General features: G+C 54.7%; 1 protein-coding gene across 1 annotated transcript in view; it reads right to left on the bottom strand.

Annotated features, from left to right (window-relative positions):
- Positions 1–588: 588 nt before the first annotated feature.
- Positions 589–27,036, bottom strand: part of GALNT2 (polypeptide N-acetylgalactosaminyltransferase 2) — a 192,070-nt gene continuing 165,622 nt past the window's right edge. The window contains exons 10-16 of the mRNA XM_027046941.2: positions 26,395–26,498; positions 21,793–21,919; positions 16,572–16,664; positions 16,163–16,246; positions 13,543–13,669; positions 7,092–7,211; positions 589–3,033 (exon numbers count right to left, since the gene is read on the bottom strand). Of these exons, the coding sequence (XP_026902742.1) occupies positions 2,878–3,033; positions 7,092–7,211; positions 13,543–13,669; positions 16,163–16,246; positions 16,572–16,664; positions 21,793–21,919; positions 26,395–26,498 (811 nt within the window). The 3' untranslated portion in view covers positions 589–2,877. The remainder of the gene's footprint in view (positions 3,034–7,091; positions 7,212–13,542; positions 13,670–16,162; positions 16,247–16,571; positions 16,665–21,792; positions 21,920–26,394; positions 26,499–27,036) is intronic.

The following is a 27,036-nucleotide window of genomic DNA, read 5'->3' as shown; positions in this document are numbered from 1 at the left end:
AGCCTGCTTCGGATTCCGTGTCTCCCTCTCTCTCCGCCCCTTCTTAGCTTACACTAATCTCTATCTCTTTCTCAAATAAATACACATTAAAAAAAATTAAAATGCTAAGAAGCTGTGAAAATATTTGCTCCCTGCCCCCACCCCGGTTTGGCATGCAGGCTCTAAGTGCCCAGGGCAGACTCCAGGTGAGCACTTAGAAGTGGCATGACCTTGAGCACGTTATAGCCCTTGACCTTGAGGAGGTTAAGGGCTTCCAGCAGCAGCCTCTCTGACCAGCTACAAGAGGCAGCCCATCACTCTGTCTCACAGGCTACTGTGAGCGACGAGAGTATGTTCCGGGCCACGGCTCAGGGCCTGGCAGGCACATCGGGAACGTTCCACAAACAATAACAGTAACAGTAATTATTACAAGTAAGAATAAACCCCGCGAGGGCGCAGCAGTAAAAAGTGAATGCGTTTTAGAAGTGTGATAGGAAATGGTCACTGAGCGGGGTCCCCAAAGCAGACAGACCGTCTTCCTGGTCCTCCCACACTAGTCCCCTCCATCCTGTAAAGCCCGGGAATGACGTTAGCCACCAGCACAGAGCGTTATCTATAAAGTATCTTCTCTTTATTTAAGTTAAACAATTTTCGAGGATGGTTTCCATCTATAAAATGGACAAAGTACAAGCTCTGTACAGCAGTTTTTAAAAATCAACTGGAAAAAAAATTTACCAAACTATATTTTGAGTTTGCAAAACATACTCACAGATACCATCGTTTTTAGCGTTTATGAGGACGTAAGAAAAGACCACCACAGAGAAGACGACTCACTTTGCCACGCTTTGCTCAAAGGGCTCTTAGGAAAAGAATCCGTACTTGTAAAAACGGGAGAGGGTGGGATCGTCCCGATGACTAAAAAAGTAACGCAACCACAGTAAGTCACTTTGGCACACTGTGTCATGTAAACATAGCTCACCTGTAGACACTGGTTCCCGCCCCGCCTGCATCCCACAGCCTCGCGCGGGTACCCGACGCTCTCCCCAGGGGCCCACCTGGAGTCGAGACCAGCCTCTGAGGACACAGGTGTGCCGCGTCGAGCCGGCTAGGGCCTCCCTGCCCGCTGAAAGCGCCTCTGGGTGCTTGGCAGGGGGCCAGAAAGGAAGACACAGGACAGTCACCCGGCCACGCCTCTATACCCGAGCCCAGCGTCCCGGAGCAAACACGCGCAGGGCTTGTGCAGTGGAGAACAAAAGACCAGGAAGATCCCCTTTCCTAGAGGAACAGGCAGGGAAGAGAGTGGCACTTTGCAGAGCGTCAACCCAGCGGAATCTTCTGGGGACGCTTCTCACTCTGTGACCTCCCAGTCTCTGCCCAAAGGGGCCCGAGGAGGTGAATTTCTGATGCGCGCCCCACGGTGCCGCAGCTTGTGGGTGGCCGGCCTCTTTAAGACCGGGCCCGGGTGTGGGCAGCAGGCAGGAGAGGGGAGAGGGAGGCAGTGGCCGCGAGAATGACCAAGGAGCCACTCTGTCCCTGCGTGCGGGGCCGCCGCAAAGGCAAGGAGGACTCTGCGGGGACATTGCCGGGTGCCTCTTCCTGTAGTAGCTTTAGTTCCGGTCTTGTGGTTTATATCGACAGCTGCTTCCTAAAGCACAAGCCTTGTGTTCCATGCCCTCCGTGTCAACGGATCAGGCGTCTTTCGGTTTGTACCTTTCCTAACGGTTGACCGAATGCCCATGACCGACAGCAGTCACCTGGGCCCGGGAGGGACAGTAAGGGCAGGCCAGATTCCAGAGCCCAGGGACCGTGGCCAGCCTTGCCAGCTCGCCCAGACTCTCCCGATGAGTCCGGTGCTGGTCTCTGACAGCTTCCTGCCATCACCTACTGAGGGCCATGGGAAGGGGTGGTTTTTTTTTTTTTGTCTGTTTTTGTTTTTGTTTTTTTTTCCCTAAGAGAAAAGAAATTGGAATTTAAAAAGACCCAAAGCAACGTCTGCTAAAATAAGTAACCCATCCACGTTTACAGATACCGAGGGCACAAAATGTGGATCCCAACATTTGGCGGTGACTTCCGGGCTGAAGGCAACAGAGGTGCCCTGTGTAGGGCAGCCCCCCCCCCCCCCCCCGCAGCGGCCCCCATAGCACCTGCTCATGAGGATGCTCCAGGGGGCAAAGGAGACCACCTCCTCCCTCCGGGAGAGCCTCGTCCCTCTTCCTTCCGGCTGTGAACTGCTCTGTGGAGAATTTACAAGATGAGAACAACCTACAGAAACCATAGGGAACTGACCGTACGTTCGTTCTATATACTTATATTTAGTGTCCCACTGTAGAAAAGTTCATACTCAGATACAGCAAGTACATCATGTGGAAGAGGGGGGGTCTGTGCTGGGAAGACAGCTGGGAATAGAGGAGTGGGGACAGGGGACTACGACGTAAACCTGCAAAGCGACGTGGTTCGCTGCTGTGGAAACCCGACGTGATTTCAATGGGATCAAACATGGAGATTTCGAGAGAGTTCTCCTCGTGGTGACGTAGCAACGACACCCCTTCCACCCTCCCTGCCCCCAACTCGTACGCGTTCGGGCCGCTTCTCTGCCGTCCCTGGGGGGTCGTCCGGGACTTCCCCGGCCGAAACCGGGGGGTGGGGGGGGCACCGGGGGGGCTGTGGCCTCAGGAAGGGGGCCCGGCTGTCTCCTGTGAGGGGAGAGAGCCGTTGCTCTCTCCTGGCCTCTTCCGTGTCCGCCCAGGCCCCGCGCCTCGCAGAAGTTCTCCGACTTTCAGACCGTGATGGAATACTGAGGTATATAGTTTCGCGGAAAGTTCAAGAAACATAATAACGTGATCACCAAACTCAGCCCAACGGTGTAGGAGACAGGCCGGCGCGGCCTCCCCGGCTCTCCTACTGCTGCAGGTTGAGCGTGAACTTCCACTGCTGGGACAGGGCCGGGCTGCACACCTCCACGCTCAGGCCCCCGTTCTTGGCCGCGCGGCTGTCCAGGCACAGGTTGCTGCCCACGTGCCGCAGCTTGGAGTTGCCCTCGATCTGTTCCCACTTCTGCAGAAGACAGGAGAATGCCTTACAGTAAGGGCGCGAACAGAACGGCATGAAACAGATCCTTTTGGCGGGGTCTTCTGGCTACATTAAAAACCCAAAGAACCAAGTATCTTTTTGGGGGGGGGGTGTGGTCTCTGATCACGATGGATGGGAGTTACCAACGGGCCCCCCACAAAGCAGCCCCAGGTGCTGTGAAGCGCCCAGGAAAGAAACCTCCGCTCTCCGCCTCGGTCTGCAACTCAAAGCCTCCTTTCCCAGGCCGCCGGGGACTGCTTCTCCTGTCCCGCCCTCTCCCTCCTGTGGCTGTGCCCTTGTCCGAGCACCAGCGCCTGGGCACCTGCTATCCTCAGTCATTACAAGGACTTGATGTAGGGACTCTGCATTCGTCCCCAAGAAGGCCTCATCTGATGATCCTTCACCTCAAGGAAGGAGCCCCAGGAAGCTGAGCCAGGTCAGAGGGGACCCCAATCGTGCCCCTGGTTACTGGAAGGCAGCCCTGCCCAGAGGGCATGGCCTGGGCACCTCCACACTCTCACGTAGGTCCTCCTGCTCGGCTGAGCCAGAAGAACTGTGTCAGGTGCAGCGAGAGGGAAAGAGATGCTTGAGTGGCCAGAATGTCACGTTGAGGAACCTGTTTCTGGACTGTCCGTTTTCTCTACTAGTCTGTGGGCTCCTTGGGGGCCGTGTGTGTGAGAAACTTGCCTCAGCCACACTAGAGTCTCCCAGTGCTCTGCCTGGCACAACCGAGTTCCAAACGGGGCACTTGGAGAGCACAGGGCAGAACGTCTTCTTACTCAAGCGTGCGCATCCTCCCCCCTACCAAAACCAAACCCAGCAACCGACCCGTCAACCTCAACCCACCAGCTAACCAAACTCAATCAGCCAGTCAATCAACTCACCAATCAATCAACTCATCAACCAACCAACCAACCAACCAACCAACCAACCAAGTCAGGAGAGAAAGCCCACAGCCTAAAGGAAAGGGAAGGAAAGGCAGGAAATCTGAGCCCCCCCACCCTGCTGTTTACCCCCATGTAGAAATCTCCAATGTTTGTTCTTTAAAAAAAAAAAAAAAGTATCACCCTTTTTTCTCCCCAAAGCTCTCCCTTCATTAACATAGTCTGTGATTCTAATTAATTTTTTACACTGTGTGCGCTAAAGCTCCTTTCCGTAAGTATTTCTGCAAATCCTTTTGACACCGTGGAATTGAATTTTCTTCCTCCTGCCTCCCTTTCCCCTCTGACTCTGCAAATGCACACACAACACGAGCACACAGACGTGCCTGGAAACCAAATAGTCCAACTGGCAGGACAGTGCGGCTTCAAGATAAATTTAGCTGAGAAGCCTCGTCTCAAACGGCAAATGAACGAGGTGGGGAAGGAGGCAAGAAGAGGCGGAGGGGAGCCCAGCTCCCTGGGAACCGACCTTCTGCACAGGGACCCTGGGATACGCATTCGCACGGCCCGCTAACCTGGAGTTTTTGCCAACAGTGAAATTCAGCGTGATCAGATGAACACGGGGGAGGTCACGGCTACCTGCCTGTCATCTCCTCCTTTCTGGCTCCCTGGCCGTCAGTCATTCCTCGCGCAGGTTTCCTCCACTGTCATGGGAAGTGTGTACGCCCTGCCCACATCCCCGTGTCACTCTGAGTGGCCAAGAATCGGGTTTGACAAAGGACACGGAATGAATGGAATCTGATTTCCTTCTCTGGAGGGGCTCTGCCTGTCATGTGTCAGAACATCAGCTAAATGGAAGGTCTTTAAAAAAATAACCCAACCCCAGCTGTGTCTCTGGAAGGCAGCGCCCTCCGCCCGGGCTCACGGGTCAGATTTCTGGGGCATCGAGGCTCTCCTGAAACAGCCCCCACATTTCCACGTGCCACAAAGCCAGAAGAGTCTGCAACAATTTTCCATCTCCTGGTGTGAGCCTCTCGGGGGGTCAGTGACACTTCCTAAGACCTGGGACTACAGCAGGATCACCTGTCAACTCCTGAGATAAGACCAGCTCCCGCTAAAGTAGCTCCTCCAGAGGTTACGCGTCTGTTTTGTTCTGTTCTTTTAGGAGGTTTGGTGACCAGATAAAATCATCAGTTTGTCCCTTCTTTGTGCCTCCATGGACGCCCCTGCCCCGTGACACTCCATGGTAGCGTGGCTGCAGCCTGAGCGGGGGGCATCATGGAATCCTGGGTGCATCGATGCCCAACCAGCAGGACTGTGGGCGGCCCGGGTCCAGGGGACAGGGGCCTCCCCGTTGGGCGGTCGCGCTCGCGGACTAGGGGTACCGTGCACTCCTGAAACCGTGCCGTCAACACAGATGAACATTTGAGGATGGCAGACTGTGGGCAGACAGCCGTGCGGGGGAGGCACCCGCTGCTAAACCAGGGATTCCGCTGAGTAGAGGATGCGGGGACACCCAGCGGTCAGGCCAGTTGCGGCCAGAGGCAAGCGTTTCTCCGACAACGGGATCTAAGCAAGGGACCTGGTTTTGGCCTCGGTCCTCCCAGGGGACCCTGGAGAGAAGATGCGGGTCTCAGCCTCCCCTTTTGTGAAGCCGGTGTTGAACTAGAAGCCCACTCAGGCTCCTGGCTCTGTGCCTCCGTTTCCCTACACCCATCTACCTGAGAAGAAGGGACTGTATGAAGGCAAGCCCGCTCCACACGTTGGCATGTTGGAAGGTCCTTTTGGGGCTACGTTTCTATTTCTGACACTAGCCATCACCCCAGTCAAGAAAGGGCATGTCTCCATGTTACCCCCTGGGAATATGTCAGAGCAAACCCGCTTCAAAGGCAAAAACATTCTAAACTGTTTGGAAACATACATACATAAATATGTACATACATGTATATATGTGTGTGTGTGTATATATACATATACACGTGTGTGTGTATATATATATATACACACACACGTATACACTTGAGAGAGTGTGCGTATAAGGTTTCATCCACTTGAACTTACGTAGCATTTTTGTAAGTTTAAAAAGCAAGGATATTTAACAAATAAGAACGTAAGCTTTCTTTAAAATATCTAGCGGCATGGAGAGAATGAGATTAACGTGAGAAATAAGCAATGCCAGACCACTGGCTTAAGAAAGAAATACAGGTGTGTCTGCACAGGTCTTTCCTTCGGGGCTGTGGGTTTGTCAGCACCCCAAAATGCAACAGAATGAAAGCACCCCCCCTTTGGCGATGTTGTTATGAACCTCCCTTCCTTTCCTTGCACTTATTTGTGGCTCAGTGTTTCACTAACTTCTCAGTGGGCTCTGAGCCCGGGCCACGCTCCCTCTGCCCGCACGCACGCACGTCACTCCTGCACGCCTGCTCGGCCCGCCCTGCGCTTCCGGCCGACCCTTCCGCTCCTGGGCCCAAGGTCCTGTGCCCCGACGTGCAGGGGGGTCTGATGAGGCGGAAAGTTACGGGGTTGCGGTCATCACATCCAGCACTCAGACCTACACATCCACAGCCACCACCGTCCATTATCTCCTTGGTGCTCACCGACGTCACCAGATACTTTCAGGGTGCCCACAAACAAGCAGCTGCTACAGAGAAGCTTCTGGACAGGGGACCACCAGCCCTGTTTCCCTTGCACAGCACGGAGGGGAGGAAATGACCTGCCCCTACCACCGTGCCCAGGCTAGAGAAGGCAAGGCGTTCACCGACCTTCGGAGGAGCCGAGCATATAATCACGAAACAGATCGGTCAAGAAGTTACGGGGAGCCATAACCCAGGATGGGGCACTCATGGGAGAGCGGCCCACAGGGGGCAGAGGAGAGAAAGCACGCCATCCAGAGCCGGTGCCCACGGAGACCGAGGAGCCTTCGCAGCACTCGCACCCCGCACCCTGCAGAGACATGACGATCCCATGTTCGCCCAGCACGGGATTCGCGGACAGCCGGCCACACGCTGGGGACTGCCCAGCAGGGTAGGGGGACGGCGGGCAGATCGCGGGAGCTGGAGTCCGGTGGGGCAGCCGGCACGGCAACAATCACGGCGTACGCGCTGCCGTCGAGGCCACGGAGGCGGCACCGGGAGGCCAGGCCGAGGGGCACGCGCACCCTACCTGTCTGCTGTCGTTTTCCCGGCAGCCCTGCAGCTTTATGACCGAGCCCGGCGTCCGGTCCACCACTGTCAGGCACAAGTCCATGTGTTTCACCGACTTCTCCTTCGTCAGGGCCCATTCCTGGAACGCAAAACTGCAGGTCAGGGGCGGGCCACGCGCGGGCCCGCGAGGGGGACGGGGCCCCCGAAGGGAAAGGGTCACGCTGCGGAGCCGGGATGTGGAGCCCCCTGGGCCAACGCAGGGCCCACACGCCACTTTCCGCCTAAGGGCGGGGCTACAGCTGGGGGTGTCAGGGGGGCTGGGCGGGGCTACAGCTGGGGGTGTCCGGGGGGGCTGGGCGGGGCTACAGCTGGGGGTGTCCGGGGGGGCCTCCCGGCGCAGCACCAAGGTTTTTGCAGACCGTCGTGGCAGCAGGGCTCTGAGAACGCCCAGGAACCAAGATAAGCAGTATTAACTATGTCAGCCCCAGACGCAAATCAGAGCACCACGCTCATCTTCTACCCTTAAACGCGAGCTGGAGACACGGTGGTGGTTCGTGCGTGGTTCCCACCAGACGGACGGTGCAGGGCCAACTCTTCCACCCACGTCGTTTTTGGGAAGGCTCTGCGCCCCCTGCAGGCGTGGTCTGGAAACAGCCTTTACGAATGTGGATTGTAACGTGTGAAAATTATAAATTACACAGGGCCAATTTAGGCAAAACGTACAGCGTGTAGCCTCACTACTGGGTGGTGGGTGATTTAATGCTCAGGAAGGTCTGAGATCCCTGCGGCTGGGCCTATGTATTTACACACACACACACACACACACAGCACAACTAGTTATTCTGAGTACTCGATAAGACTGTCTCAAACGGCAGAAAGCCAGAGAATGGGGAAGAAGTGGGAGTGTGGCCACGGGCAGAAGGCTCCCGGCAGGGCAGCGGGTGGGACAGGAGGAAGGTGGCTTCTGACCTCCGCTCTAGGACGGGACCCTTTCGAAGAGGTAAACACCCAAATGAGCGCTCGGGATCCAGAAGCAGCAAGGCGTCTCCCAACGCAGAATTCTATCAGGACAGACTACCCGCAGCGTCATTTCTGCCGCGTGCCCGGGAAAGCTGCCACGATACAGCCGTCCTCGCAATGGCCCCACTGCGCCCTGCAGCGACCCAGGTGCTCTCGCAGGGCCGGGCCCTGGGCGGTGAACAGACAGGCAGGGCCCCGCCCTTGTGGGGCTGGCTCTCCAGCGGGGAGAACACGTAACACACACATGAATGTACCACGGACACTTAGGCACTATTAACTGCTTTGGAGAAATTATTTTCCTTTTCTTCTAAGGGGACGGAGAGGAGAGAGGGAATAAATTATCATTTTTCTAAAGTGTATTTATCGAGAGAGAGAGAGAATGGATATCTCAAGCAGGCTCTGTGCAGTCCGTGCAGAGTCCAATGTGCGGCTCAAACTCACGAAGCATGAGACCATGATACAAGCCAAAGTCAAGAGTCAGACGCTTAACTGATTGAGCCACCCAGGCACCCAGGGAATAAGTGACCTTTTGAAGAAGCCTCACTATTCAATACCTAGGTCACCCTGGGACAAATGGTGGGGCCCAGACAGGCAGCCCCTGTAGGGACTGGAAAAGCCGTTAGCCTGTTCTCCGGCTGCCTCGCTCCTAACAGGGAGGCCGACTCGGGCCAGTGCCCTCACTCCCCTAGGCTTCAACGTCCTCACCTGTTAACTAGTGTTTCTCAAAGTGTGCTCCATGAGGAATTCTATGAAGTTAGTTCCAGGTCAAGTACATTTGGGAAATGGTGAGTTTCGGCCATGTTTCCCTCCGCAAATTCGGAAAGAAGTCTCTTAAAGGCTCTGAAAGTCCGAGGATAGAAGAGACCGCCCGGGCTGCTTTCCTTTGCGACTCTCAGACTCGGGAGCTCGGAGCCCTGTCCCCACCTGTCCCCACCAGCGGCTCTTGGCAGTGAGCGCTGCAGAGCGCCCTCTGGGAAGGGCCACGTGCCGCCTCTGAGGGGCGACTGCAACCTTCCACGATGCCGTCACTCAACAGTCGGTGCTTCTCAAGTGCCAACAGGTGCCCAACGTCACCGGCACTTGAGGGCGTCACTCACGGCACAAAGGCCCCCGAGAAGGAGGACGTGCATGCGGTCTTTCGTCACGTGTCCAGCGAGGCTTGTGTGAAACAATGGCACCGAGACACCCCCCCCCCCCCCAGCTCCGGGCTAAGATTTTAGATGGTTCCGGGAAGCAGGTGTCAAAAGCCGCTGGAAGGGCTGCAAACAGATACCCAGTTAAAGCTCACGTCTCAGTTTCTACGAGCTTCTTGCCACTGTGCGCTTAATTATTTTAAAGCCGACTTTAGGCTGAATTTCAGAAAAACTAATTCAGCTGTGCAAACAACACAGCTAGTTGCCACTTTGTTCTTCTGTGTTGCATTTCAATGATCTGGATTTGTCAAATAAAGTTCATAAATATTTAAGGAACGCTTTTTTGAGCCGCTCCTCTTAAAAAAGCCCGGCCATTAATGTTCCCATTTCCTGTGTGTCTGCTGGGGCTCAGCCAGAAACCACATAACAAACCTTACTCTTCCAGAGCACGGGACCCTATTTTCAGTGAGGGAATGTTATCTACCCTCAGTTTTCACCCATGTGGCACACTGCTCAAGAAAGCATCACTTTCCGTCAGATCAGATGGGGCTCACTCGTGGCGGGTTTACGAGTTGGGTTCTCTGCAAGCGGCAGGCGTGAGCTCTGCCTTCCAGAACCACACTCCCCAGTACGGTGGGAAAAAGAAATTTTTTTAATCCTTTGTTTTTGAGACACACACACACACACACACACACACACACACACACACACACACAGAGTGAAAGGGGGGGGGAGGGCAGAGAGAGAGGGAGACACAGAATCCCAAGCAGGCTCCAGGCTGTGGGCTGTCAGCATAGAGCCCAACGCGGGGCTCAAACCCACGAACCACGAGATCGTGACCTGAGCCGGAGTGGGACGCCTAAGGGACTGAGCCACCCAGGCGCCCCGCCTCGGTTCAGTTAAATGGAGCAAATGCCTCACACCCTCGGTCGCATTAGCTACGTTCTGAGTGCTCTGTCGCTGCAAGTGGTCGGGGAGAACCCGACGGGGCGGACGAGAACACCGTCCTCACTTTACAAAGCACAGCTGGACGGCGCTGATCTAGAAGGCGGCTCTCTCTGGGCCTCAGGCCGGTCCACGGAGGAAGGTGTTCCCAGGTGTGTGGGTGAAAGTACACCACATCATCATACTGCCTCCCGGTCCCTCAGTGATGTGGCCTCTCCCTCGAGGAAACTCTTCACTGTGCAGCTGCTCCTTTAGAATCACCCGCCTCGGGAGCTTTCGAAAGCCCCAGTGCTCTGCGGCCCCAGGCCAAGTGAAATCCCAGGCTTTCTGGGCATGGGACCTGGCGTCCGTATTTCTTAAAAGCTTTCGGGGCTATTCCAGCACAAAACCACAGGAGGAGTGCTCAGAGCAAGTGGAAACCTGCTCCCTGGAGAGGCGGGGCTGTGTCCTCCCGTCTATGACCCCTGAGGGGGCAGCACCTGGCACAGCGGGTCCCCCGCAAATATCTGCTGAAAGGGAGGAGAAGTCACCCTGTGCGAGAACAGCAATGGTCTCACAACAGGAAAGGGTAAAAAAGAGTGGGAACGGGTTGGCTCCGCACAGGCCGTCACGTGTGTTTGTCACGACAGCCCCAGGCACGGCACCGGGGTCTGCTCTGCGCAGGCTCTGGGACAGGCCAAGGTCGGGGCTGGGCCACAGCACTGTCACCTGTGTGCACAGCTGGGAGCAGCCGTGTCTGGGTGGCCTCCTCCACTGTCCCCAACTACTTCCTCCCCCGAAGACGGTGCCCTGACAGCAGCTTGCCACCAGCGAGCTCCGATGCCTAGACATCAGGGGACTATAACCAGGACACCTCGGACACTGAGAGGGGGAGCAAAGAAAAATTTCATGGAGAGAAACAGGTGTAAACTGAGAATGTCCGGGGCAAGCCAGAGGAGTGTTCGTGGGCTGAGATACCAACATGCAGGCAGGATCTGGGATCCAGAGCCACAGCCACCAGCCGTCACTGGTGGGGGTGATCACATGGGCCACTGAGTGGTTGAGAGCCAAGCACAGAGACCGGGACAGAAGCTGGTGCCTGAGACGCTGAGGGCAGGGTGGGCGGTGACGGGAAATCCTTCACGGCCGGCCGGCACACTTACTTTTAGGATGCCCTACAGAGGGGCACCCGGCTGGCTCAGTAGGCTAGGCCCCCGACTGGATTTCGGCTCAGGTCATGATCTCACTGTCCGTGAGTTCGAGACCCGTGTCGGGCTCTGTGTTGATGGTGCGGAGCCTGCTTGGGATTCTCTCTCTTCCCTGATTATGCTCTCTCTCTCTCTCAAAATAAGTAAAGAAACATTAAAAAAATTACTTTCAGATGTTCTACGGAGTAAGACTTCTCATTGCCCAGGAGAGCTGCTAAAATATAAAGGACTGAGCCCTTTAACTTTCACTGGATCATCAGAACATCACAAATGTGACAGAGGGAAACCCCAGGAATGAATTGGGGGGGGGGGGGACGCCAAGGCAGAATTATAAAACGTCTAACAACAGGGATGGTAAATAACTTGAAGGCAAACTTCCAGCAGTTTCATCATGGCTTTGGACAGAAGCAGATAAAACCCCTGCCTGTCCCCGTGCTCACACCCCTCCCGCCTCCCACCGCAGCCCCGAACCTCTACTGCTCAGCGTAGAGGGAGCCATCCCTGCACGGCCTCCCGCAGTCAGACCTGGGCCGGGACAAGGATGACAGCAACGCCACGTGACCCTGTGTCATCCCCTGTTGTGTGAGGCTGAGTATGTCACAGAGGCCATGCGGTCCCCAGCAAGAGGTGGGATCACATTTAATTTCACTGCCTCGGACTGAAAGGCAGGAACAGTGCCTCCCCGCCCCCCCCCCCTCCTGTCCCCAACCAACAAACTGCCCGACTTGTGTCCTCCCTCCTCCTCTCCTTCCTTCCCTCTTTACGGGTCTTCCTTCCAGCTGACCCCTCATATTTGGGGGGCCCGGGAAAGAGTACAAACGGGGACCCACATATCACAGGCTGAAATACTTGAAATCGGTAAATCCAGCTGCACCCAGAGGCTGGCTGGGCGCTCACGCAAAGCTCACTGCCTGTCCATAGGACAGAGGCTCTGGGGACAGAGGGGAGACCCTGGGAGCCCAGGCGGGGGGCGGTGGGGGCGGCACGCAGGTGCTGGGCCGGCCCTGGCTGCCTCCTGAAGCTGGCTCCCCGCCTCTTGTCTGATTTAGGGTGTCCGGACCATTCCAAGCATCTGCTAAGATGCCATCACCAAGTGAAGGGAGCATTTGGGGATCGCAGTCTGCCTAGATACTCCCTGGGGGTGGGGTCTGGAGCCACCAGCTGTACATGGGAGGAGGGGCCCTCTTTTAAAAATAATCCTTTTTAGGGGGGTGGGAGGGAGGGGAGGGTGGGTGATGGGTATTGAGGAGGGCACCTTTTGGGATGAGCACTGGGTGTTGTATGGAAACCAATTTGACAATAAATTTCATATATTAAAAAAAAAATCCTTTTTAAAGAAGGCTCTGGGATCAATAAACCTGTATACACCGAGTTAAACTGCCTCCCAACCCCCGCCTCACCCCATTTAAACTGCCTCCCAACCCCCGCCTCACCCCATTTAAACTGCAGGCCCTCTGAGAGCTTGGCATATTTTCAAGGAGGTAAGAGTACTTAGCATTGCCCAACCTTTTTTGCGTACAAAGCCCATGGTTTTCCAAATACCTATTATTATCTCATTACAAAATGGCTTTCTAGACTGTTGTCTTCTGGAACACGTAGGCCACGGTTAGGCCCATCAAGCCTTCTTGGTCTCATTTTCAGTGAGGATAGAAGGTGGTGGGGTTTTACGCTTCCTGGAAAAGTTGCATGTGTGTGTGTGTGTGTGTATGTGTGTCAGACCGAAGCTAGTAATTATTAATTTTTCTATCTAAGCCGTTGCTGTCTAACAGGCAGGGGGACCAGGAATGACTCTGGCGGCCGCCACAGGGACTGTGGTTAAGTACCCATTTAACTGGGGCATAGGTAGGTGTTGACAAGCACATTCGGAGACTGGACACAGATGGGGACACAGAACAGGTGCTCTGGGGATGAGCACACATCACAGGGAGGACGGAGGCAGCAGGAAAACGAGGAAGAGGAGGAGGAGGAGATTAAGACTGGCCCAAGGCTGCTGACAGGCTCCACGCCTCTGATCCGGGACACCCCACCCGATCTGGTGGCCGTCTGCTAGCAGGTGACAGGCAGGAGCTACCTCACGGACAACTGGGGTCACAGGAGAAAGGCAGCAGCTAGGACTTGTAACGTCAGGGCCCCTTCCCCGTTGTCTCCAGGTCTCCGGGAGCTAAAGTCCACCCCACGCACATACCTGGTTCCCCCCTGCATTGTGGCACTCGTAAACTCCGACGACACCATCAGCAAAATGTCCCAAAGTGTCCAGGCAGTTGGTTCCTTGCTGCAAGGCCCCAAAAGCTATATCCTGGTGGTCGGGAACCCTGGAAAGCAACGGGAGAATCGTCTGCTTAATTCCGCGGGAGCCCCCAGCTCCCGCCATCCACTTCCTCGGCTTGGTGACTTTATCTCAGGCAGCAGGAACCACGTGAGGAAGTCCTCCACTAGACCCCGTGCCCCTCCCCCACTGGCGGGCGGTCTCAGCGAGGCAGCGTTTCGCCCACGTCCTGGATTTCTAAGCCCGACTGAAGATCACGCTGGAGGACGAGTCTTTGTATTCCACGTCAGGGAAACGTTTCTGGAAAGGAAAAGCTCCTGTATTCTTCGGTGTTGGTCCGTTGGAAGTTCTTTAGGAAAGCAGTGAATGAGGGGCGCCTGGGTGGCTCCGTGGGTTGAGTGTCGGACTTCGGCTCAGCTGACGGTCTCACAAGTTCGTGAGTTAGAGCCCCACCCTGGGCTCGTTGCTGTGGGCCCAGAGCCTGCTTCGGAGCCTCTGTCCCCCCTCTCTCTGCCCCTCCCCCGCCTCGTACTCTCAAAAATAAACATGAAAAAAAATAAAAAAAAAAGATACGTATTTAAAAAAAAAAAAAAACAGTAAAAGAAAAGCAGTGAGCGTGGTCATGTGCCGCTTGAACTTCCCAGAAAACTTAGGATCTGACCTTTGCCCGGCAGAGGGGAGAACCTGAGTGGCTTTGTCGGGTGGCCTTGCCACAAACAGACCCAGGGCATGGCGGGGGGGGGGGGGTGGGGGGAATGACACACCTTGGGATTCGACCCGCATCTGCACCTGGCCTGGGCCCTGCACCAGCTGCGTCGTCTCTCAGACCTCCCGCTCTCTCCACACCTCACCCCCCTCTTCCGCACGGCACCCGAGGAACAGGCCACCTGCAAGTTATCATGTAAAAATACTGCCTCATAAGCTGGGCTCTTGGGAAGCACTCGGTAAGTGGCAGTGATTACCATGGCCACGACACAAGTACGAAGTTGGTGTCTCCCTTGCCTGGTGCAGGGCGGGGTCGGGGCAGCGGAGTCACCTGCCGGCACGGTGCGCGATGCTTCGGACACGGTCCAGTGTCACCTCGGGGTGAAATCGCATTTGATGTCGCTCTTGCCTGGCATCATTACCCACTAAGACCCAGGCCAGCAAATACGAGGTGGGTGCCATTGGGGGGCTACGATCTGCTGCTGGGAGGCCCCGCATGAGCTGAGAGAGAGAGAGACGACGACCGGGGGGCTACCGCTGGTGACCGACACCGTTCCCAATCCCCAGTGAAAGCTATCCTTCACAGAGGGGGCCGGAGGGAGGACACCGTCCCGCTCTGCCCTCTCTTCCGGCTGGGGGTGGGCGGGGGGAGGGGGGCAGGACGTCGTACGTTGCTTTAAAAGCCGAGGCAACGGTTCCAGGGGGCCATGTGTGCGAGTAGCCGCGATGAGGCCCAGCCGCATCATCTAACCCTCCAACGCGTCTCTGTGAGAAGGGCTCTGGAGGAGCCGTTAGTGCAAAAGATCACGGTGGGGGCTGTCGCGTTCCCGGTCCCCGGGCTGGGAGACATGGGACTCTCGGTGAAACGCTGTGGGCATATGCAGAAGAAGGGATGTGCCGCATTAAAGCCAAGAGCTGTCTGGCAGCCCCTTTACGAAGATGAAGTGGATATGGATCCCGAAGGCCCGAGGCCCGCGCGCCCGCCGATGAGGGTATCAGTGCTCCCTTGGGACGCGGGGCTCACGTTAATTTACAATGAGACGCCGGGTGTGGACAGAAGGCGCGGAAGAGTGCTTCTGATGAGCTCTCCTGGAGGGAAGCAGGGTGCCGGCGTCATGACTCCCATTTTACGTGGGGTAGAGACCAGCCTGGAGGAGGGAGGCGCCGTGGGCGGGGTCCCGGTCCCCGCGCCCCTGCTGGGTGCCACCATCGGCGGTTGCACAGGAGGGGGCGGTGGTACCCGGGCAGCAGGGGCCAAATGGCAAGCGGCAGAGCGGAGGTATTCTTGGATCTGCGCCCGAGTCGGTGCTGGGTCTCAGCTTCCAACTCTCGCCAACTGGGGCGAGACACGCGAGGACGGGGACGCCCGGGGCGCCAGAACCGGGAGGCCGGACAGAGGCAGCCGGGCAGGATGGGCACAGCGCACACACCTGGGGGGGGGGGGGGGGCGGGCGCTGCTCCTCGGGCCGCTTACACGGCCGGTTAGAGCACAGTCCTCCGCCGCTTAGCCCCTGCCCCCCTTGCCAACGGGGAAGGAGTTAGATGAGGGGACACCTGGGACTGTCTCCACCTCTCCGGAGAAGGGCAAGGGAATGAGTCAGGAGGCCGCCATTCAGGGAGCACATTCTCAGGGCTGCTTGGTGACAGCTGCGGGGGAAGGACACGCAGCTCTCACTGGGGGGGGGAGGGGGTCCAGCTCCTGGCCTCCTGTCCGAGGTGCAATCTTCACTTCCTCACCTTCCGAGGCCTTGCCGCCTCTCCGATACTTGCTGCTCCTAAGCCCCGGCGAAGTGAGACCCCCCCCACCCCCCGCAGGTCCCCCCGGGGGGCTTACCTTAATTCTGGGTAGACGTTTTCGAGGTACCATTTGAAAGGCTTGCAGCTAAGCTTCTTCCTAAGCTCCAGTCGGCTCTGAATACTGGAGAAGAGGGAAACAAGATTCCTTTACCAATCTGAAGAACTGACCGGCTCCCTCCATCAAATCTGCTCCTGAGAACGGCACTGAGGCGGCAGTGGACCTTGGACCCCGCACGCTCCTGTCCCCATGACCCCGGGCACCTCCCGCACCCCGCCTGCCCGAGGCCCTCGCCCGGTCCCGAGCAGAGGCCCCTGCTTCGACCCCTGGGCGCCTGTTCTCGACTCTGGAGGCGGTGTGGTTCTTGGGGTGCGGGCTGACCATGGGGCTCCCCCCACCCCCAAGGATCCCGAGCAAAGCAGCATGAGAGGGTGCAAGTTACACTTACTTTCCATAAGGGACGTTTCTGGCAGAAGGCACTGCTGCGTAATAGAAGTTTTTGTATTCGTCCATCCAGACCTCTGCTGCCCGGCGGGTGTTACTAGAAACCAAACAAATCTCCTTGAGCTGTGATCTGCTTCCTTTCCATCAGCGTCACGCTGTGTGCACTCGTCCGCTCGGAGTGCCACTCAGGAAGGTCCTCCGACGCCGGCCGGCAGCTTGGGCAGCGGCGTAGAGAGCGGGCTGTCCCCGCTCAGCACCCAGGCCCGTGTCTGCGGGTAGCTGGCATTCAGCGGGTGCTTACTGAACAAACAGAGCTCGCTTTCTCGGGTTGCGCGAAAACAGATTGTCAAAGAGCAAAAGTCGGAGTCAGAAATGCAGCACAGGCAGGGACTGGGAAGAAGAGACTGGGGCTGTACCATCGGGAAGGACAAAGCGTCACGGCAACAACCCGTGCGAATGTGTGCGTGGAAGGAAGCACCAGGGAGGACAGCCGAGAACCCCTCGGCCTCCACGGCCCTTCTCATCACGGCTCTCACCCTACCAGACGGCCGTGGGCAAAAGTTAAAAATAGATAAGAATTCCTATTAAAAAAGACTTTTTTTGCCTGCAGACCTGAGCTGACAGAGTGTCCTGTTTGGACAAGGAGTCGTCACGTGAAGGGGACAGCAGCTTTACGCCCCACACGTGGGGCTCTAATCAGCTACCCCGTGCTTTTCTAGAAGGCAGGAAAACCACATGCTTCGGTCTCAAAACCATGATGCATGATCAATAAGGCCGCTGGAACAAGCTACTTTTGCACACACGGCCTGCGTTAAAGGATTCACGCGCACGGACGTCCACATCTGACCCTGCCGGCATTCTTTGCAAAGCATGTATAGAGCAGCATTCATACAGGGGGCCTCTCTGCTCCCAAGTCCTGGACTCGGTACCAAAGTAGACTCACCCCTCCTTAAGAATCCGTACAGAACACATTATGTTCTTCCACAACAAATTATTAGGGAGGCAGCGTTCACCTTCGAAAAGAATTCCTTTTCTCTACCAAAAAGGTCTCTTTTTAAGTAGGGAGGCTTTCAAATGATGTGAGCTACAATTATGAAAATCATTTCTATGCGGGGCATATATCTTTCACCTAAAGTGATGCAGAGCCCCTTTTTCTCTTCCTGAGATAGAAGATGAACTGTTCCAAATGCCATCTACTAGACAGACAATACAAAATAACATGGCTGTCCTCTGACCTGGCAAGTTCCCGCTTCTACAACCTACCTCGTGGAAATTTATCGACTAGGAAGGAAAACACACATGTGAAAATACGCTCACTTCAGCATTGTTTATAATGGCGAAAAAAATTAGAAGCCATACGACCATCGACAGGGAAGTGATCAAATAAATGGACTTCTCTGCAGCCACTGAAAATACTGGTGCGCTTCTTACATGCTGCTGTGGAATGACGCCCTTGACTGGCTGTTGGGTGAAGAGAAAACAGGCTAGGGAACAGCGCGCAATAGATATGTGCGTGCAGGGAAGGGAGGGGGAGGGGAGGGGGCTGGAGAGATGGACCTACCACATTAGAAGACTAGCATCTTTGTTAATGAAATTGGCGATATTGTTTATTTTCCCTCTGTAAGAAAGACGTTCAACAACGAGCATCGAAAGCTCTGAAGTGCCCGGGATGCGGGATCATAAGTATTATTTCTCAGAAGAGCCATTAAATATGCTTACTGGGATTCGGAGTCTTACTAAGTGGCCCATGCCTCAACTGAACACCCAGTCAATCTCCAACAGGCTGTGTGACGTCAGTCCTCTGGGACCGGGATTGCTCATCGGTTGGATGAAACGGTTAGATTCAAGCATCTCCTAGGTCCCTTTCAGCCCCGAACGCTTCCAAGGTTTTCTGAATTCCAATCACACAGTGGTTTTGAATCACCTAAGTCATTAACCCATTTCGCAATCCCTAAACGCAAAGCAACATCCTTCTGTCTGCTGAATAGAGAAAGATCCATAGGTAAGACTCAACCAATAAGCTTCACGTGCTTACTCCGCCCCAGTTTCCATTCATTCATTCAAATATTTATTCAGTACCTACTATACGCCAGCCTTCTTGGTGCTATGGATACAGCGGCACCCAGAAGGGTCCACTTTGATTTATCCGGGTTTTCCTTGCCTTTGCTTCCTCTCTGCCCACCCCTACGCTCAGCGCAGACAGGGTAGCTCTCTCAGAAAGCAGGCAGCAAAAGAAGGTGTGAGTCACACGGGCCAGTTCTACTGCACGGTGGGAATAACAGAAAACAGTCCGGTAAGAAAGTAAGTTTACACCGCTGGGTTTCCTGTATTTCATTTCAATCGCATTGGTGAAGCCTCGCCATTAACTCGAAACCTAAAGCCCAATACCCCTCTCTAAGGGATGTGCCCCACTGCCAGGCTGCTCTTCTGACTGGGGCCATCTCTGGCCTCCGGGTAAATTCTAATTCACACATACACTCCAGCACGCACACAACACCCTACAGTCTCTTGAGGGGCCTGCAGGAAGCAAACTGGACATGTCGCGACGTCGCCCAACTGGCCCACTCTCAACTGGTCTTGAGGGATGTGGCTGTCACCACCAGAGACACGAAGCAAGGATTTGCAGGTGGGTCACAGCCTTACCCTTTCTAAAGTGCCAGTGCCCACATGTGCACACGGGAGGGGTAAAACAAGGCAGGATCCCACTGGGGCTACTTGCTCCATTCATTCACTCACTCATTCATTCATTCATTCCTCACTCACTCACTCGCTGACAAACTAACCTACATAAATGAGATCATCCTCTGCGTGTTGTTCTATCGCCTCTTTTAGCATCTAGATAAAAAGATCGGTATGTGGTAATGCCGTGGAGTCTGGAGCCCGGCTCCCCGAGTGGCAACCTGGCCCAAGTGCTTTCCGGTTGTGTGAACTTGGCCGGAGGGATGACGCTTCCGCCGCCTCAGCTTCCCTTATCCCTGAAGCGGGGACCAATCAGAGTACTTCGTTCATAAGGTTTTAGGAGAACGACGTAAGCTAATGTTGGTAAAGTACTGAGAAACAGCCCGACGCACACCAATCGCCACATACGTGTTAGCTCTTGTCGTGAAGTCCCAATTGTTAACGGTGAAATACTTACACACTTGATGCCGCATATCAGAGGAAACCAGAGAGAACGCGGAACTGGAAAGGGACCTCAGAAACCATCTAATTCGGCCCCCTTATCTTTTAGATGAGTCAGCTGAGGCAGAGGGCTGCGGAGATGCGCCAAAGGCCAGCAGATCTCTGGGGGCCTGGGTCAGTCTTTTGTCCGGGCCTCTGGTGCGCAGACTTCTCAGGGGCCATAAGTTACGGCGAAGAAGTTTCCCTTCTAAACAGCTTAAAAACGACACTGCGTAAAGCAATGTTCTGTGTATGTTAACAAATACCTTGTGCTGGTAGCGACCAAGGGTTTTAATATGTCCACACGAGAGGCTTTTGGGAGGAATCTCATGTTGTCCCCGGGAAAGAACAAACCCCTCACTGTTTATTTTGTGGAGCTCGCTGTAGAAGAAATACTTCCATTTCTGGTAAAGAGCAGAAATGACGTCAGACGGCATTTGGGAAAGGACGTACTGTTGAAAGAGGGTAATCTGGCTGGAAGTTTTATTTGATACTTGGCCTCGCTGGAGGCTCCCAGAACTCAGACCCTCCGTGCTGACATTTTCACTTCTGCTGAAATAATTTTCACTTCCGGGTAATAACAACGTGTGTGGTGTGCAACCTGCACTTGGAATCTAAGCTGTAAAACAGTGGACCAGAGAGAGGCTGTTTGTTCTCCCGGGCTCACTTCTGCTCTCTCTCCAGCTCTCTGGGTTCGGTGGGGGCACTGGGTTGGCAAAGCTGACCACAGGCCTGGGGCTCGCTCATAATTCCCGGCTGCCGGTCTCCGGCCACAGCCAGGCCACCGTAATCGCTGCCTGTCGGCGCTCCGCTGTCACAGCCACAGCCCCGTCCCCGCCACCTTCTCTCTGCCTGGGCCCCCGCCCCTGCCATCGGTTCCTCCTGATGTCATCTCCTCGCCACTCTCTGCCCAGAGGCCATGAACACCTCGCTAAAGCTTAACACAGAGAAGTCAGATACCTGCTCAAAAGTCAGGTGCCTACGGTAACTCCCCCCCACCGGCATCCAAATATCATCCCGCGTTTCCCCCCACCTACAGGGTGCTTGGCTGGGGCTGGTCGAGCTCTCCCACCCTGTCTACTGTCCCCTTATTCCCTAGGCTCCGGGCCCACCTGGTGGCAGACACCGATCTCAGCGCCGAGGACCTGCTCGTCCTGCAGGGAGCGCCGTCCCCCAGGAGCCCAGAGCCCCTCCCTCCCACCTCTGGGTCTGAAACGAGGGCGCAGAGGGTCCCTCCGTGTCCAGTCTGCTCCCACTCAGCCATGTGACCACCGGTGATCCTTCTCTGATCCTTCTCGCAGCATTTATCAGTGGCTGCCGTCTTACTTAGCTATTCAGATGTGGGGCTGACCGCTCCCAGCTCCCTGGGGCCAGGCTGGCCGCGGGCCTGCGTGCCGTTTTATCTTTAGCATCTGGAAGAATTCCCCAGAAGACACCCGTAGGCCCACGATGGGTAATTGGCCTGTCTTCTTCAGAAAACTCTTGATTTGGTATCTTCACGTTTGCGAAGATATTTCTGTTATCTACCCTAAATCATTTCCGTACGCCGCGTCTTTTTGGCGTGAATTTAGTACGGCCTGACTTTCGTGTTGTTCACATACGGTGCCCTGAGTGGTAACATATCAAGTTCCTCTTGTTGACAATAACGTTTTCTCACACATTCTGCCGGCGGGGGGGGGGGGGGGGGTGTCCAGTTGTCTGAGCTTTCACACGTGTACAGACTGGTGTCATTACTACCACATCAGGATGCAGGAAGGCACGGTCACCCCAGACACCCCTCAGGCTGCCCCTCTGTACTCACGCCTCCGCCCCACCCCTGTCTGCTCCCTGTCACCATAGCTGTGTCCTTCTGACACCGTCCTAGAAACGGGATTAAACACCATGCCACTTGTCACTCAGCAGAGTGAGTGGCACCCGTGCTGCTGTGGGCACAGTCGGTCCCCGTCCTTGCTGAGTGGCACCCCAGGGAAGGACACCTGCTTCCATACAGCCCGAGGTTAAGTCCCGTCTGGGTGGTGGTGGCCACCGGTGTTCCTGTCCCCGCTCAGCCCCTCATAGCCACTCACCGGGCGAAGACGGTGCCGCTGCCACCCGGGAAGGTGTAGGGGTGCTGCTTCCGGAACACGTGTCCCACGCGGCTGCAGGGGACGATCTCCAGGCTGCCGCCGCACTGCCACACGCGGAACGAGATCTCTGAGGCGATGAATGAGACAGGGTGACTGACGGAGCCCTGGACTGTTCTGAGCAGCAGCCACCCCAGACAGGGCACAGACATCCACCTGCCAGTATCCCATCAAAGGGCTCTCGTGCCCTCGTCTCCTGAAGGAGATGTGAACAGGGAGCCTGCCTCCTTCCAGAACCTGGTCCTGAACATTCTACGGTGGGGACATTGGACACACCCAGTATCTCCTGGCTCCATAGCACAATCAAGAAAGTATGTGCAGGCAGATCAGCCTGACTGTAGTGAATACAAGTTGCGTGCCTTAAATATACACAACGTTAAATCGTCAACGGCACCTCAATAAAGTTGAAGAGAAAAAAAAAAAGACGGAACGAAAGTTCGTACTGCAGTTCACCAAGAGGGTGTCTCCACAGCGGTGTTTTTTTACAGAAATGGGAGGTGGTGTAGACAAAAAGAAGAATGTCAAACAAACTCTACCCTGGGACATTTACTAGCTTAGATTTGAGCACAGATCCAAATTATGGAGTCAGCTAGATCTGTGTTACCAAATCCCATGTTTACATTCAAGAATTCGGTTCCAAATTAAAAAAAAACAAAAAAAAACCAACAAAAGAGCATGCAGAAACGTTTTTCAGATTCAGACGAGACACCTGCAGACAAGTGCGATTCTCTGGTCTATTTTGAACATGGAGGGACTCCAGGCACAAGACCTCGCGTATCCGTGCGGCATCACAGGTATTAACTGATGAAATGCTTGCCCTGAATTCTTCACCAGCGGGTTCGTGATCAGGGGCTATTACGTTCGCACTTGCTTTGTATCGACACCCTTAGAAAAGGCACCAGGAAGGGGTATAAACATCCATGAATTAAAAAGCATGAAATACCCACAATGGAGCTTCGATGTCAGATGTAACCGGCCACCGTATAGGCCAACTTCCTCGACAACTTATTTTCAGGGCACTGACCACGAGTAAGCAGCTGGACTTTCTCTCTTCAGGAGAAAACGACCCTCCCCTTAAATTCCAAAATTTACGCTTATCCAGAACTGTGCATTATCAGCAGGCTGCAAGTCACCTGGAAAGTTCACAGGTGCCTTTGGACTGTGGTAATGACCAAAGATGCCCGAGTAACACAGAACCCTCAAGAGCTGGCCATGGACTTCACTGGTCAGTAACCAATGGTTCACCTGCTTCGACACAGAATCTACCTGCAGGAGTAATGAGATGCTCAGGCCAACTTCAACATACACACTGCCCTGAGCGTCTGTACTGGGGAAAAGCTCGGCGCGTGGCTGGCTTCTGGAACAGCCTGGCGCCCTCTGACCAGGCACCTGTCCTCCTCACCAGCCATCTCAGTGACCGCAACAGTCTTCATGGTTTGTATAAAAAGGGCACTTCCTCGACATCATTTCACACCCGTAAGAACACGGTGAGGAAGCGAGATAGAATGCACAGAATTAGCAGTCACTGCTGGAAGTATAAAAGGGTCAGAAATAAGGTGGGATTAGGGCACACCACAAGCGAGCTGCTGGATAAATCCTCCAGGCAGAGCCCTGTCTGTGGCAGCAGGCGCCCAGACCGCACCACTGAAGGCACGTAACACCCCCTCGGGCACAACGGGAGTTCCTAGGACTGGATCTAGCCAACTCAAGTAGGAAACCCCTCGTTGGCTAGAGAGGAGTGATCCATGCAGCTGCCATGGGCCTCTCATAACCAATTCCCTCGCAGCCTTGAAAAATGTAGGGTCATGACCAACCCAAGTCTCTGCCGTGACGGGTTTCTGACTTTCTCCGTGCCCAACAAAGCTTTGAATAAGAAGCTCTCTGCGTTTCAGGAGAATAAAAATTTAAATATACGCTTGCCTAACTGGAACATTCCATCTGGGGGCTAGGAAGGCCCCGTGGCTTCCGTGGAGGGCGTGTGTTAAACCAGGAAGGGATCCATTCAGAGACCTGGTGGGAGATTTGGAAGGCCACGCAGAAGTACGATTACGCTCAACTCTGATTGCACTTGAACTTGGGGACGCTACAACTTGGGAACGATTACGCAGGATAACTTGGTGGCTTTTGGATCAGGCCACTTGTTTGCTTCTCGGCTCTGCTAACAACCAGCCGTGAGGTCTCGGGCAGGACCTTGGTCCTTCAAGAAAGCATGAAACGAGACGCACAGCGCTGGCGAAAATCTCTAGGTTGCGCACCCGAAACTAACGAAACCGTGGCGCCGTGCCTAACTACACCTCAACCGAAAAAAAAAGAGAGCAAGCACAAAATGAGATGATGTACCGGAAGCAGTCAGCATCTGGCTAATGCTGTGGGGACACGGCACAGAGGACAAATCACGTGTCCAAGGAGCCTAACGCCTACGTCTCACGGGGGCCGGGGACCAGGTTCTCCGTCTTTCTTTTTCATTGCTTATGTTAGACTTACGTTGCCAGCTAGGAAAAGCAGAAGGTGCAGTGGTTTGGCGGGGGGGGTGCACCTCGCGGTGGCCTTGGGTGTTACTCGGAGCACCCCACCTCTCCCGACACACGTCCACACCCACCCGGCGCTCAGAAAAGAAGTCAGAGAGGTGTCAAACAGACTCAGATTGGGGACTTCTCTTGCTGAAGCCCTACGCCTGTTCACCCTCCAGAGCCAGTGGGAGACTCCTCGAGAGCGGCTTTATGGAGCCGGGCAAGGGAAGGGACGATGCCAGACGGCACCCACGCAGGGACTGTTCCAGCCCCTTCCTCCCTGTCCGGCCCCACCCCCACCGAGGCCCCTCAAGCCCTTCCGCGGGACCTCACACATGGCACAGCTACATAAATACAAAAACCAAACCAACAAAAACTCCAGGGCATTTAAGAAAACGGCCTCCCCTCCCTCAGGTCTCCGGTGAAATGTCCCCTTTGGTATTTATATCGACACTCTTCTGTGACACAAAGGCTGGCTGCCACATCATTGGCCTAATCCATGCTTTCAGCTGACAGCACACCTTTTGAAAACCACGGTCACCCAAGTGATGCCCTGTCCTACTGGGTGGTCCCGGCTGGCCAGATTTCCACGAAGCCATCAGGAGATGTCTGGGGACTGAGGGTGACGCGGAATTCTCTTCAGAAGGTTAATCATTCTTCTGAAGCCTTTCGTGCTCAAACGACTTTCATACAAGTCCTCCCTACCTGTCACCGTGTCATTAAAAAAACAACCAAAAGGAGTTTGACTCATGGTCCTTTGTCCCAGTGTTGTTACTGAGCCCAAAGAAGCTTTCAACATCAAACCGAGGCAGACAAATCTCCACAGAGGAGACGCTATCACTAACTTTAACATCATAAAGTCAGAGAAATAAAACAGGCGCGGCGAGCTTTTTTTCTTCTTAACTAACAAAAAACGTCAAAGTTTCTGTTACGGGTAAAAACTCCTAAAACTGACGGTGACATCATTTGTCCTCTCCTTTGTCCCTGCCCTGCTTTCTCCCAGGGTTTGCCCACCCAAGGGCGGATGGTACCGAACAGCGTCAATAGCTGAGGAGAATCAGTTCAGGACCCCCAGCAAAAAACGACGATGACAACGACAAAAAACAAAACCAACCAAGCAAAAATCAAACAAAACAAGAAATCTTTTCATCTCAATGCAGTAAGTATGGTGCAGGTACTAACCCAGACCAAAGTCTATAAAATTTCATTGTATAGAATTGGGCGCCTGGGTGGCTCAGTCGGTTCAGCGTCTGACTTCGGCTCAGGTCATGATCTCGCGGTTTGTGAGTTTGAGCCCCGCGTCGGGCTCTGTGCTGACAGCTCAGAGCCCGGAGCCTGCCTCAGATTCTGTGTCTCCCTCTCTCTCTGCCCCTCCCCTGCTCAAACCCTGTCCTCTCTGTCTCTCCAAAATAAACGTTAAAAAATAAAATAAAATTTCACTGTCCCTAAACCTGAGGAAAAACGATTAGCACGGGTTAGTAAAAACAAACAAACAAAAAAATCAAACTAAATGAGAACCATTCACAAAGTAGTCAAGGAGGGATTAAATGCCAAGGCCTCTTCACGCCGTCTGATTTCCGGGACTACGGTCAACCCCACGAGGCTGGCCCGGACTCACTTTCCACTCTACACGGCTGAAAGCAAATCCTACAGCCTGAAGTGCTTCCCCGTGTTTGTTAAGCTCGCTTTCCAAACCCTTGGGTCCACATGACATTGAAAAGTTTGCATTTTCCTTCAAAGACAGTGTCTGTCTTCTAGCATCCCTCATTCTAACTTAGGGCGACGGATTTTAACACCCAACCCAAGACACCCTCAAGAGAGAAAGGTAGGTTATCGATACTTATTCGGGGACGGACGGGGTCTGATGAACGGTGACTAACGTCTTTATAGCTGGTTGCCAACTGGCCGCCTGTATACCACAAGCTCTTGCCTAACAGCCTCTTCCAAGCTTCCGCTTTTCAGTCGGGCGCCCTTGCTGGGCGGAAGGCCACGGCTTCACCAGGCTTGGAGAGCCAAGACGCAGGCTCACACGTACCCAGGTTCTCTCCTCCCCACACGTCCATCATCATGTCGTACTTCCCCAGCTCTTCAAAATAGAGCTTGTCCATCACGAACAGCCCTCCAGCAATCATAGGGGTTCTGAAAAGGCAGAGAGGGTGGAAGGGAAGAGAGGGAGAGGTCAAAGGTCAAGGACAGCGCTCCTGCATTCTACCGCCAAGGTCAGGTCTATAAGGTGAGCTTAAAAACGAAGCCACAGCCACCGTTCCCCAGTCGGGGCTCAGGATGCTGTCGCGGTTTTTCCGCTGCTGACTTCAAATGCTTCCCACCTGCCCTGCTCAGACGCTCCCACAGCGCAAGGGGCCGGACCTGGTCCCCTACGAGAGAGTGACCACTGAAGCCGGGGGCACTCACTGACAGGTGGCCTTTCCGTGCCTCCGTTTCCTTAGAAGATTACAAAGAACGATACGTATAAGCTCTCAGGAGATTCTGCAAGCGACCCAATAATATCAGCTGCCCTTACCCTGGAGCTGGTTCCTCACGTTAGATGCGACCCATCACCTCTGTGTCTCCTGGTCAGCCTGAGAGGCAGTTAACTGAGCCCCTACTTCCTTCCCAGTAGATGCCCTGAGAACTCAATGTCAAGTGCCGGCAGGAAGAGGAAGAGCTTAACTGAGTG

Source organism: Acinonyx jubatus, chromosome D2, assembly GCF_027475565.1.
Source record: "Acinonyx jubatus isolate Ajub_Pintada_27869175 chromosome D2, VMU_Ajub_asm_v1.0, whole genome shotgun sequence".
Classification (NCBI taxonomy): domain Eukaryota; kingdom Metazoa; phylum Chordata; class Mammalia; order Carnivora; family Felidae; genus Acinonyx; species Acinonyx jubatus.
This window is presented reverse-complemented; position numbering and strand designations above follow the sequence as displayed.